The sequence below is a fragment of the Aythya fuligula genome, chromosome 16, assembly GCF_009819795.1.
Source record: "Aythya fuligula isolate bAytFul2 chromosome 16, bAytFul2.pri, whole genome shotgun sequence".
NCBI lineage: Eukaryota > Metazoa > Chordata > Aves > Anseriformes > Anatidae > Aythya > Aythya fuligula.
In genome coordinates, this window is record NC_045574.1 from 9,957,409 (window position 1) to 9,969,990 (window position 12,582).

Consider the following 12,582-nt stretch of genomic DNA (forward strand, 5'->3'; position numbering starts at 1 on the left):
GTTTTTTTTTCTTTTTTTTTTCTTTTTTTTTCTTTTTTTTTTTTTTTTTAATATTATTGTTATTATTATTTTCTTCTGTAATGCTCAGGAAAAAAAAAGGAGGGGGGTGGTGTAGTTTGAGGGGTGAACCGTGGCTCTGCTCGGGCCTTTACCAGCAGCTCCCCGGGCACACAGATAGCCGACATCTCCGCAGCCAGCCCCGGCCAGCGTCAGCCTTTGTCCCTGTCACAATAAACAAACACTTGCTCCTCTCATGTAAATGAGCAGCGATCCGGATGCACCTTAAAACACTGGGAGAAGTCGTTGCTTTTGCAAACGATGTTCATTTTGTCTGACACACAGAAGCGCGCAGATCAAATGGCTGCAGAAAGGTGGCAATTTGGCAGGGCAGCATTTGGGGAGCACAGATGAAAGCGTGCTTCCAGCTCCCCAGAACGCGGCTCGCCTCCCACCTGGCTCCCCAGCCCCGAGTTGTGGCGAGAAGTTCGGGCAGGGAGGTTTTCGTTAAGGGCTGAAATAACAACGAGGAGAGAGCAGCGCCGCGATTCGCACCGCCTCGCATCGGGGACGCTGAATCAGGGCTGCTTTACCTACGAGGGATCCAAGGCAGCTGCAATAATCTCGCCGGCTAATTAAGGAAATTATACCTTAAACATCGGTAGCTTACAAGTTGTAATCAGTAAGTCAAAACTCTTGACAATTATGCAAATTGCGCTCCGACTGGCGCTCGGACGCTCCGGCGAGGAACTTTTCCCGATTTATTTCGCCCAGAAGCCGCCGGCCCCGTGGCACTTTTTGGGGGTACGGGCGCTGCAGCTTCCCGCGTGGATCGCAACAAATCCTTTCCACGCGTGTGCGTGGAGAAAAAATAAATCCACACCCATTACACCTCCCCCCCGAAAAAATAAATACAAATAATAATAAAAAAAAATAATAATAAAAAGAAGCGTGGGGGCACTTCGGGGGGCGGCCCCGCTGCTGCGGGGGGTGCCCACGCGTGCCCCCAGCCCCGCGCGTCCCCCGCGGGGGCGCAGCGCAGCGCGGAAGGAGGGGCCGGGGGCTGCGCGCTCCCTCCTGAGTGGCTGGCGGCCGCGGGTGCCGAGCCATCCCTGGGGAGGAGTTATGATAATCTATTGCCATTAAGGGCGTCTGGGCAGGGAAAAAAACCCGAGTGACCATTAGAGCGGCGGGTTAGTCCGTCGGCAGCCTCCATGCCTGCCAACAACTGAGCTCCGTCCGGGGGGCAGCTCCTCTTCCCCAGCGCCGACGTGGATTTACCGCCCGTGGGGGGGGGCTGAGCTTCTCGGCTGCTTTTTTTTTTTTTTTTTTTTTTTTTTTTTTTTTCGGCACCGCACACCTGGGTTGGAGGCTGGACGCCATGTTGTGGAAACTAGCAGATAATGTCAAGTATGAAGAGGATTGCGAGGTGAGAAGAGCGGCGAGGGGGGCGGGTGGGCAACGTGGGGGGGGCGGTGGGGGCAGCCCCGAGCCCCCCGGCCGCTGCGCGCCCCCTGCTCGCCTCCAGCCGAGATTCCTCCATTCCCCGAGCCTCTGCTTTGCTTTTCTTTGCTCTGCTTATTTTTTTAAACCATTTTCCCCCCTCGAATCCTGGGGAAAAAGGGGAAAAACCCCGGCATCCCCAGCCGGGAGGAAGGAGCCTGTCCTTCCCCGCACGCACACAGCCGCGCCTGCAGGCGCAGGGCTGCGCCCTGTGGAACGAGTCGGAAAAGTAAAAGTTGGGCAAGTGGGGAGCCCCGGGCAGAAGCGGGGGTGCCCGTGTAAAAGGAGGGAGCCCCAGCAGAAGGGGGGAGCCCCGGCTGAACCGGAGAGCCCCCTCGGGGCAGCAGGGGCAGGTAGGAGCCGAGGCAGGGCTGCAGCCGTCCCGAGCCGCCCTCCCCACGTTTCTATCCCCGGTGGGAGCGGCTCCTACCCCCTGTAGGGTTTGCTCTCGGGTTTTGGGCTCTGACACGGCCATGCCCCCCCCCCCTCGGCTCCGGCAGGCGAGCTATAGGTCTCGCTTCACGCCTCGCTGGGACCTCGTTCGCCTCTCATCACCCAGCGGTGATATTTTACCGACCAGAAGCCGCTGGACCCCAGGATCGGGTCCGTGTGGACATTTAATGTGTGCCTGCCGGGCTTTGGGGCGAGGGGAGGAGCGGGGCCGTCGGCCGTGGGGTGGCCCTGCCCGGGGCTCGGAGCCGCCACCCCATGGGGGCAGCGTGGGGCTGGCTAAACCGGGCCCCGCCGCTGACTGGGATTATTATTTTTTTTTAATGATTCTTTGGAGAAGTTGAGTGCCTCGTGGTGAGGACAGCGGTGGAAACTGGTCCCTAACCCCTTCCCCGCGAGCCGGGCTCATTTCCTACACGAACTGCATGGGGAGGAAAAAAAAAAAAAAAAAAGGAAGAGCCCCCGGTTAGGAGCGGGGCGGCTTTCCCTGTGCCCCCCGGGACCCGGCAGCCCTCACCCCTCACTGACCGCCGCCTCCCTTCTCCCCCTCCCCGTCTGCCTTCCAGGACCGCCACGATGGCAGCAGCAACGGCAACCCGCGGCTCCCGCACCTCTCGGCGGTCAGCCAGCACCTGTACAGCCCGGCCCCGCCGCTCTCCCACTCGGGAGCCTCCGATTTCCAGCCCCCCTACTTCCCCCCACCCTACCAGCCTCTGCCTTACTCGCAGTCCAGCGACCCCTACTCCCACCTCGGGGACCCTTTCTCCATCAACCCCCTGCACCAGCCGCCGCCGCCGCCCCCCAGCCAGCAGCAGGGCGCTTGGCCCCCCCGGCAGGGCCAGGAGCCGGCCGGCCTCGCCCCCCACGGTCGCCCCGGCCTCGTCCCGCACCTCTCGGCCCTGGAGAGCGGCTCGGCCGGGGGCCGTCGAGAAACCTACCGCCGCTCCGAGCTGCTGCTGCCCCACGGCCACGGCCTCGACGCCTCCGCCCTGGCCGACAACCTGGGCCTCCACGACATGGCCCATCAGATGGAGGAGGTGCAGGTAAGCCTCGTCCCCCCCCCTTCTCTATCCCCGGCTGCCGGAGCCTTATCCCCCTCCTCATCCGTCCTGCTGGCCCCAAAGTCATGCCCCACACCTCGGGGTGCCTCTCAGCCGCTGCCCGTCCGGCCCCAAACCCTGTGCCCTCCCCGCCCTGTAGCTCTCGAGGTGTGTACAACTTTCTCCCCTTTCTCTTTGCAGAACGTGGAGGACCAACACTTGTTAATGCATGACCAGACGGTCATTAGGAAAGGTCAGTGAGGGGCCCTGCGCCGCCCCCTCGGGTTATGGGGGGGGGTCCCCGCGGGGATCGGGGCGGCCGAGGCTTGGGGCAGCCCCCGGGGGGGGGATCCCGGCCGCTCTGCCGCGGCCACCGCAGCGTGCCCGTGGGGTCTGGGGGAGCAGCACCCGGGGGGCTCCTTTTTTTTTTTTCCTTTTTTTTTTTTGCCCTTTAACTTCTTCCCCAGCCTCGGGAAGGGACTTGGTCGGCGTGAGGCTGCTCGGATAACCCGTAACCGGAGCGGTTTTGTGGCCGGGGTCCCGAGGAGGAAGGGCGTATTGACTCAATTTAGGCGCACGGTCGTTGTAGGGTTGGGTTGCTTTTTTTTTTTTTTTTTTTTCTGCTTTTGTTTTTAAACAAATTCGTGCTTTGAAAAAAAAAAAAAAAAAATCAGTGGAAGTTTCTTCCGAAGACTTCAAACAAAAACCTAACTGAGGAAAAGCAGAAGTGTTTGGCAGAGCGCTGATTGCTGCGTTTAGCTCATGGGAGAATTATTCCGCTGTCAGATACGGCACCAAAGCCCTTGCCCCCTCCAGGGACCAAGGCAAACCTCGGCTCTTTTTAACCCTTTCCCACCGGCGCCAGCAGCCCCCGGCTGGGGCTCAGCGGGTGGGCGACGGAGGAGCGGGGGACGGCTGCGGGACGGGTGCGTGGCTGTGCCCCCTGCCCAGCCCCTGCCGGCCCTATGCACCCAGCCGCTGAAGCCGTTCCCCAGCGGGCGTTTGCTTTCAGTTCTTCAGCCCTGTTGTGCTGTCTGGTACGAATTTGCCGGGATTAAATTCCGCAGGCGCCTTCTGTGAGGTGGAAGGAGGGAGCTCGGCAGTAGCTAGGAGGCTTCTCCCGCCCCGGCTCGGGAGGCTGCTGCCAGCAGCCGAAGGATGCGGGTTTGTGTGCAGCTCTGCCGGGCTTTTTGTAGGACTGGACCCGCTAAATTGCATGCCACATTTTTTTTTATTATTTTTTGTGGGTGCCCTGTTTGTTTATTTTTTTTTTTCCGGTTTTGTTTTAAGAAGTATGTTTAGTTGTGTTCAGCAGCTCCTTGGACTGGGAGCGTGGAGAGGACTGCTGGTGTTTGGGGACTGGGTCGTGGGGAGCGTTTAGTGCCAAACGAAATCCCATCTCCCGGTCTGTCCTCGTGCAAAGAAAATTCACTTGCTACTCCGTATTTATTTTTCCCTTCCCTAAAAATCCTGCTTTCCCTCCTGCAGGTCCCATTTCCTTAACGAAAAACAGTGCTCTGAGTCTCCCCTGCCAAAAGGATGGATTAATCGGAATGGTCATAAACCCCAACGAAGTGTTCTGTTCGGTTCCGGGGAGGCTCTCCCTCCTCAGCTCCACGTCCAAATACAAAGTGACAGTAGCAGAGGTTCAGAGACGGCTCTCGCCCCCGGAGTGTCTCAACGCCTCTCTGCTGGGAGGAGTGCTCAGAAGGTAGGCTGCGACCCCTGCTCCCAGCCGGCCGCACCGGGGCTGTTGTTCGCGATCCTTTTTTTTTCCTCCCCCTGCGCCTGGTGTGTGTGGTTGCAGCCAGATTAGCACAATGACGAGCTAAGAAAAAGCCTTTTATCAAACTTCAGATTTTTCAGAAGCCCAACAACACTGAATCCTAATTGGCTTTGGAAATAAAACTTCTTTGCACTTCTGCCACTTCTCGGGGAGAAGTGCTATTAACAGCTCTGACAGCAATTCTCATTCGCTGTTGAAAATCGGATTTTTGTCTCTTAAAACTGCTTGTGGAGCTTTCTTGTTCCTGTGACGAACTGTCTCCCCGTGGAATGATTTTTGGATTAAATCTCATGATCTTGTTGCATCATTACAAGGAGACTTTGCGTGTACTTTTTTTTTGCACACACTTTTAATTTGGTTTGTGATCATTCTACAGCTGCTGGTTTTGGTGGTGCAGTCTGAAACATTTTGATTTTGACCTCTGCTGTGTTTCATCCTGGCTGGTTTGTAGTAAAGCATTTTAAAAGTAGGTCACTTGAAAAGAGAGCCTGTCTTTTATCTTACCCCCAGTAGAACCCTATTGAATGTCAGTAACTGGAATTTCTCATCTTTTTTTTTTTTTTCTTTTTTCTTTTTAAACAAAACAAAAAAAAGTCCCCTGAAGATAAATAAAGCCTTTTTTTTTTTCCCCCCTAATTACAGAGCCAAATCTAAAAATGGTGGCAGATCATTAAGGGAAAAACTGGATAAAATTGGCTTGAACCTTCCAGCTGGTAGAAGGAAAGCTGCAAATGTGACACTATTGACATCTTTGGTGGAAGGTCAGTCTTGAACGTGTCTTAAAAATAAACTTCCTTTCCCTTGTGTACAGCTTTTGTCCTCCAGGCAAAGCGTGGAAGGGCTGGGAAGTCGATGAACTCGATTGAGGGGGTTCTGTGTGTTTATAGTTAACAGTGAGCGTGCTGGGGACAGGGCAGCAGGTACCCGACGAAGTGCCTTTGGGGGGGCTCCTCCACCCCCCTGCTGTCGGTCAGGTCTCCCAGCTGTGCTGAGTACCAGCCACAGGCTGGGATGCAATCAATCCTTCCTGGGCACCGGGCTCTGCGAAACGGTTGTCCAGTCTGTTTCCTGAGGTTGTCTGGGGTTTTGTTAAGGGAAGGTGAAAGGGGTGAAACCCGGCACATCGCGGGGTTTGGTTCCCTACTGGGAAACCTGAAGTCCACGGCAGCTGCCTGTGATGCCTGGCCTTACCTCCGCGGTATCCTCAGAAGCTTTTCTCATAAACAAGCATATAAAGTGAGATTTATAGCTTTTGACTTCCTGATGGGAAACTGGAGCCCCTTTAATCTGTAACATGCTATGTGGACCCTCTCAGTTAAGCTGACGGCAGGGTGTATTTACGTGGCTGTGTGGGGTTATGTTTTGTGCTGCTGTTGAAAGCAGCTCCTGGTTGTGGTACAACTTAATAGAAGTAGAAGCAGCAATTGAAACATGACAAATGATCCAATGATACCTTGCTGTTATTTCATTTCTGAATGAGCTGAAATAATACAGCAACTTCCATTTAAAACCTTATTTTGGAAGTTGGATTTAAGAGCTGCCCGAGAGGCTATGTGCGTGCGCACGCACACGTGTGTGTTACAGGTACAGCCTGATGATGTCAGCCCAGTGTTTCTGTGCATGATGGAATTGCCTTAATGAAAAAAGCTGTGTAGTTATAAAACTTCCAATTTTATTTTTATATGAACATTGTTGTTTTAAAGGAGCTAGAAAATGTACTAAAAATCATTACATGGGTGGAATTTAGTTGCAAGTTTTTTTTAAATATCAGTGGGAAATTTGTTATAGGCTAAATTCTAGTCCTTGCTAAGCAGTGAATCTGCATAGAAACAAAAGAAAAGCTTTTTCCAGTAAAGGGAAGGGAATTCTTTTTCATAGCTGTCATCACGTAGTGTTGTTTTTTGTTTTTTTTTCTTGATGCAAATTTATCAAGAAACACTGATCTATTGATTAGAAAATGGTAGTGAATGGTATGGTAGAAAATAAGTGTCCCTTTCTAAAAGAGTAAATTCTTGAAGTGTATTCCTCTGCTTTGCTTAATTTCCCCGATCTCCTTATAATAAATAGGCACTGCAACATTTAATAACTATTCCCCTCTGCCCATGCCAGGTGAAGCTGTACATCTTGCCCGTGACTTCGGTTATGTATGCGAGACAGAGTTTCCTTCCAAAGCAGTGGCCGAATATTTAACTAGACCACACATGGGCCGCAACGAAATGGCAAACAGGAAGAATATGCTTCTTGCTGCAAAGTAAGTTTTCTGGCTTTGCATTTTTTTCCCTCTTTTTTTAAAGGTGGTTTTGTCTGACCATGAGTATCTGTGGTTGTGGACAGTTTGCTACATTTTCATGTGTAATTTTAATCAGGGAGAGGAAACAATTCTTGCTTGGTTTTGGTTTGAATTCAACTATGACAGCAGTTATTTTAGTCTGAACCAATAATAATAATAACCCTGTATGGTAATTCTAAAGCAGTTTGGACCACTTTTTTTTTTTGTTGTTTTGTTTGTTTTTCTTTTAAACGGTAGTAAAAAAAAGAAAAAAGAATCTGAGCCTTTTACCAGGGTAGCGGTATCTCTAGGAAAAAGATGTCCCTAGGGTGAGACAGGGCTGAGGACCTGGGGGCCAGGTGTGGCAGGGGAGTGTGAACTGGGATGGGACTGGGAGCTGGTGGCTGCCCTGCCTGCGTGTGTGCAGCCCAGAGAGGCAGGGGCACGTGCACCTCCACGGAGAGTTACTGGTGGGCACAGCGGGTGCAAGGCAAGCTTGCCCACTGAGTCCTTGTAGCTGCTTTTTTTGGCAACAGCATTCCCCTATGGGACTCTAGGGATCAAAGTGTGAGTAGTCCCATTTCGGTATCAAAGCTGAAGATCTTTAGTTCAGTGAAAAGCAATGTTTAGTAGATGGGAGAAGTCCCTGTTCTTAACAAAATTCTTACTGTAAATCCTGGTGAACAGGGGAGGGAAGGCTAAAGGAGAAGCTTTGTTAGAGCTGTTCTGCAGACACTGTACCTGTATATAGAGCATGTACTGAATGGGTCCCTGGTAGGAAATACCTGTGTTCAGCTGTGCTTATCTTACACCAGTGGCTGGAGAGCTCGCTGTCCCCTTCCCACACTGACGTTTAACCAAAGGCCTTAGATTATGATCCATCCTGGTCTGAGGTGTTTTCTGGTTTGGGTTGGTGCAGTTTCTTCCTTTGAAAGCACCGTCACTGTGCAGAGGATCCGAGAAAAGCCTGGTTAAACTGATGAGAAGAGTTGTTTTGACTTTATGCTTGGATTAGGCAAGCAAAATCCTGCCCCATGCAGGGGTTCCACATTCTTCCTGGTGCTGAATTAATCCATCTTTCCCTGAAAAAAGAGACCTCCTTTATCAAGACTATATTTCGTAGTAATATATTATTTCTGTCATAGCTTGAACCTTTTGCTTCTTACTGAGCATGAGCCCTTTGGCTCTTTAGGATTGTTATTGGTATTGTTATTAACCCTAATAGCAGGCATCTTTTGGAAGATGTTTGTGATTTGAGAAATTCTGATAAAGTGATGATTCTGTTAGGATTGCTCATCTCAAGTGAAATCACATCAAGGGAACAGATTTACAGGCAGCAAACAACATATGCTGGAGCGTTATTAACCATTCGTGTTTTGCCAGGCATATGTGTTCGTGTTTGCAGGATCAGGGCCTAGGTCTCTATGAGAGAGGGGATGTACGTACACCATGCACAACTAGATCGAATCTCCTCTTCAGCTGCTTTAGTCTCTCTAAATCATATAACTACAGCTGTGGAAGTTCTCACAGAAACTAGTCCCTACATCCCAGCCCTGCCTGAAAATCTAGAGCAAATGATGTCGAGCCAGACAGCAGAGGTGGAGAGATTATTCTGCAGTGTGAGGATGTGTTTGTGTGACACAGATAAAACAGAAGGTTTGTCAGATGCTAATGCTAATAAATGAGCTTTAATTTTGGACTGTGAACGCTGCTGTCTTGCTGTTGATGGAGTAATGAATTTCTGAAAACTTTTAATTCCCACGTAACTGCCAAATAGTTGATGTGGATTTTTTTTTTTTTCCCATTATTTTTATTTGCTTGTGCACAAATTCCTACTGCGGTATAAAGTAAGATCACTTTGTGTCTTACAGGCAGATTTGTAAGGAATTCACAGACCTCCTCACTCAGGACAGAACTCCTCTTGGAAACACAAGACCTAGTCCCATTTTGGACCCTGGCATCCAGGGTTGTTTGACTCATTTTAGCCTGATCACACATGGCTTTGGGAGTGCTGCCATCTGTGCTGCCATGACATCCGTCCAGAACTACCTAAATGAAGCATTAAAAATAGCAGACAAAACATACATGAACGCTGGCGACCAGAGCCCTGCAGAAACCAACAAAACCATCGATAAAATGGATAAGCACAGGAAATAAAAGGAGAGAAACCAGACTTTAAACTCTTCCTCCTTAACACAGACTGGGATCTTCTTGCCGGGGGAACGTAGAAATTTGGGTACTTTTTTTTTTTTTTTAATAAGAAAGGGAAAACGAGGAAAAAAAATCATCTTATTCAGGATCTTCACTCCTCCTGGATCCATGAGACAAGTCTTTCTAAAAGCTGCAGTATCCCTTATCTGTGGAAGCAATTACCAGAAGATAAGTACTTGGTACAGGTGTATTGACATCCTTTGCTGTAAAAGTGGTGCTATAAGGGTTTGGATGGAAATATGCAAAAAGATATATTTAGATTTCTTTTCCACATCTAAGTATCTAGAGGTGACCAGCTTCGTGTATAGCTTTTAAGATACGGATTTTAGATGGAAGTCAATTTGTTATCAGATAAAAATATCAGGGTTTTAGGTCTCTCTTAATGCAACAGTAACAATAAAGCAGTATTAAATAATGGTATATAGATTTATGTACATTAAATTTTTTTTTTATAAACACCTGGAAATAGTAAGATTATTATTATTTTTTTTTTCCTCCCTTTACTTGCAGATTACCATAGGAGAGTACTAAAACCCTGGTAAACGTAAAATTATCTGATGGCATTTGACATGCTTATTTTTATGGAAATATTCAGGCTTTTAAAAACTGCAGTAATGTTGGCTGCAGTTGGTATTATCTTGGTGTTTTTTTAACAAGGAGTAGATGAAAATGAAAACGCTTTTAGAAAATTCACTTTCTGTGTTTAAGGATATTGCAGCTTTATTGACATATTTATATTGTCTTGTTTTTAAATTGGGGGGGAAACTTGAAAGAATAGGCACATAACTTTTTTTTTTTTTTTAACTTTTTTTTTTGCCTATTAAGGCCAAAAAATATTTCCAGGGAGGCTTTATGTGTACTAAGGGAAGCAGTGTGTTGAATGTAAATATTTATTTATGTGTAATTTAATCGGATTTGTAAATAATGGTGAACTTTTTAATACTTTTTTTTTTTTTATAAATGGGTTTCAAATTTTAATTTTGGTAAGTATTTCAAAGGTAATGGGTAAGCTAAACATATCTTTAGGTTTATGCACAGGTATGTTATACAGGGTATTTAAGACTTGTTTTTTAAAAAATATCTCAATTCTTGCCACTGAAGATTAAATCTAATCTGAGGTGTATGTTCACAAAGCAATAATTTTGTGCATCATTCACCTGATAACTGACTAGACATGCAAAATGAGTGTGTGAGTTAGTGTGTATGTGAATAATGGAGGTTCTGAACTATCTTTACATATTTGTAAATGTTCCCAATATAATTCTGATGTATATGATAACCATATAATAAAAATATTCTGGATAGAAGCATGGAATGTTTTATTAACTGAAAACGGTTTTGTTTTCTTTCTATACTTTGGGAATGTGGGGTGAGTAGCACTAGAGGACATTATGTATTGAGTCATAATTGCAGCACTTTGTTCAGATTAACAGAACAGAAATATAGAGCTGTTTGCCAGTAAAACTAATGGTTTCAATTAAACATGCTATGTATCTCCAAGAATCCTTTTTTTTTTTTTTCTTCCTAAGATGTCATTATCATGCTAGCTGCCTATTTAAATAAAACACAAACTAAAATCTAAACACAAACTGCAAGGCTTCCTCTAAATAAAAGTCAATCTTACCATCTTTGTCTTCCAGTGAATCTGACTTTATTAGAATAATCTGTCTCTAATGATAAATATTTGCAAAATCTTGGCATGTGAAATTTGATAGATCTACCATCTGGTTTCAGCCCACTGTTACTGCTGTTAGGAATTTTACAGCATTTTGCAGAAAATCTCCAACATACTCTGTGTGGTGGTGGTGGTGAGGCAGGATCTGAGGCTTGCAGTGGCATTCAGTGTCTCGGATACAAAAGAGCCAAACCTTTCCAACGAGAAATGATTCAGTGCTCTCTAGAACAGGAGGAACACGAACTTGGGCTTTATGCTTTCAACATTTCAACACCAGATCGATCTGTCTGGCACATGGCTAGGGCAAACACTACAAATGGGCACACTGGATATAACTGCGAGTAAGAATTTGGTTCAGATCACAGCATTGTTTCTTTCACAGGTGTGGAGAAGGGGCAATATGTACCATTTTCAAATTCATTGTTTATAAATTCCATATTCTTAGTATTCTGCCTCTAAAAGTTAAAGGCAAACTAATGAAGGCATGTAGGAAGAAGAAAAGATAGGAAAGCTCAAATAAATGAATGAATTTGTTATATCAGTGGTGAGCTGTGGAAAAAAAAAAGTGTCTTTTTTTGAGTCGTAATCCAGCTTTCTTCTAGAGGGGTGTGAAATTCCAGTCTGCGTTTGCTAGGTCCATTGTAGCATTTGAGAAAAGAGCATTTTGGACAATTTGTAGCCACAGGTGTACATAGGACATGTGATGGCTTACAGAACTTCTAAAGTATACCCCAAATACATAATTATATTTCAGTGATATATACAGAAACATGCAAGGTATGATAAGTGCTAAAGGACAACTGTTGTTTAGACAATGCAATGTTAGGTGTTTTTTGTTTCTTTTTTATTTTTCCGTTTCTGTTATTGGACTGCTTATACCACATATATAGTAAGATATTTTAGCTAACAGACAATGGAATCTTGCTTTTTTATTAATGCACAAAACCAGGCTCTGAAATAATTGCCCCTTGGGATAGGAAATAAGGATGTTTCCATTTATTCCTGTGTGCATTCAAGCAAAGCCAGTCAATTGTCTAATGTACTGACTTGGGTTCTATTTATATGTTTGGAACACTAGAAATACTGAGTTTCCATTACCTTAATGCTTTTCCTCTACTGTATGTTTTAGATGGTACATTATTTTGAGACTCAACTACCTCAAACGCTATGCCAGTAATACGAAAGGACAATGTCTACTGCTCCATTCACAGCTAAACTCTGACCTGAACTTGTCTGTCATCTGAAATGATTAATCTGAGGAACGTGTAATAGGTTAGTAACTTCTTGGGAAAGCTAAAAAGTAGTTAGCTGAACACACAGAAAGTGTTTTGTTTTGTTCTTCCTTGATCTTCAAATCTCTGCTTGGTACTGCTTTTACCAGGCTGCTCCTGAGCTGGCTAAAACAAAAAGGCTGAATGCAGCACTCTGCTGAGTTAAGCTTTTCATTTCCTTTGAAAACTGAATATCTAAATGACTTTGATGCCTCATCTCGTCCCTTGCCCTTCTCCCAGAGAAATGATGGTTAATTTGGTGTTCATGTGGGGAAATGATGTTAAACTATTAGAACTTAAAAAACAAAAATTATGAAGTCAAAATGGTCCATTTTAAGTACTAACTTTCCACAAAAGTATTTTGATACATACCCACAAAA

At 46.6% G+C, this 12,582-nt stretch overlaps 1 protein-coding gene across 1 annotated transcript; it reads left to right on the forward strand.

Annotated features, from left to right (window-relative positions):
* Positions 1-1,378: 1,378 nt before the first annotated feature.
* TFAP2C (transcription factor AP-2 gamma) lies at positions 1,379-9,202 on the forward strand. The gene is made up of 7 exons (XM_032198481.1): positions 1,379-1,426; positions 2,517-2,993; positions 3,192-3,243; positions 4,479-4,701; positions 5,419-5,537; positions 6,886-7,027; positions 8,917-9,202. The coding sequence occupies exons 1-7, from the start codon at positions 1,379-1,381 to the stop codon at positions 9,200-9,202; spliced, it is 1,347 nt and encodes a 448-aa protein (XP_032054372.1).
* The last annotated feature ends 3,380 nt before the right edge of the window (positions 9,203-12,582 follow it).

Bases quoted from the DNA above. Each gene is read 5' to 3' on its own strand.
- TFAP2C (XM_032198481.1), top strand. From the start codon at position 1,379: ATGTTGTGGAAACTAGCAGATAATGTCAAGTATGAAGAGGATTGCGAG. The intron at 3,244-4,478 runs GTCAGTGAGGGG...TCCCTCCTGCAG, and splicing joins CCAGACGGTCATTAGGAAAG to GTCCCATTTCCTTAACGAAA. The intron at 7,028-8,916 runs GTAAGTTTTCTG...TGTGTCTTACAG, and splicing joins AATATGCTTCTTGCTGCAAA to GCAGATTTGTAAGGAATTCA.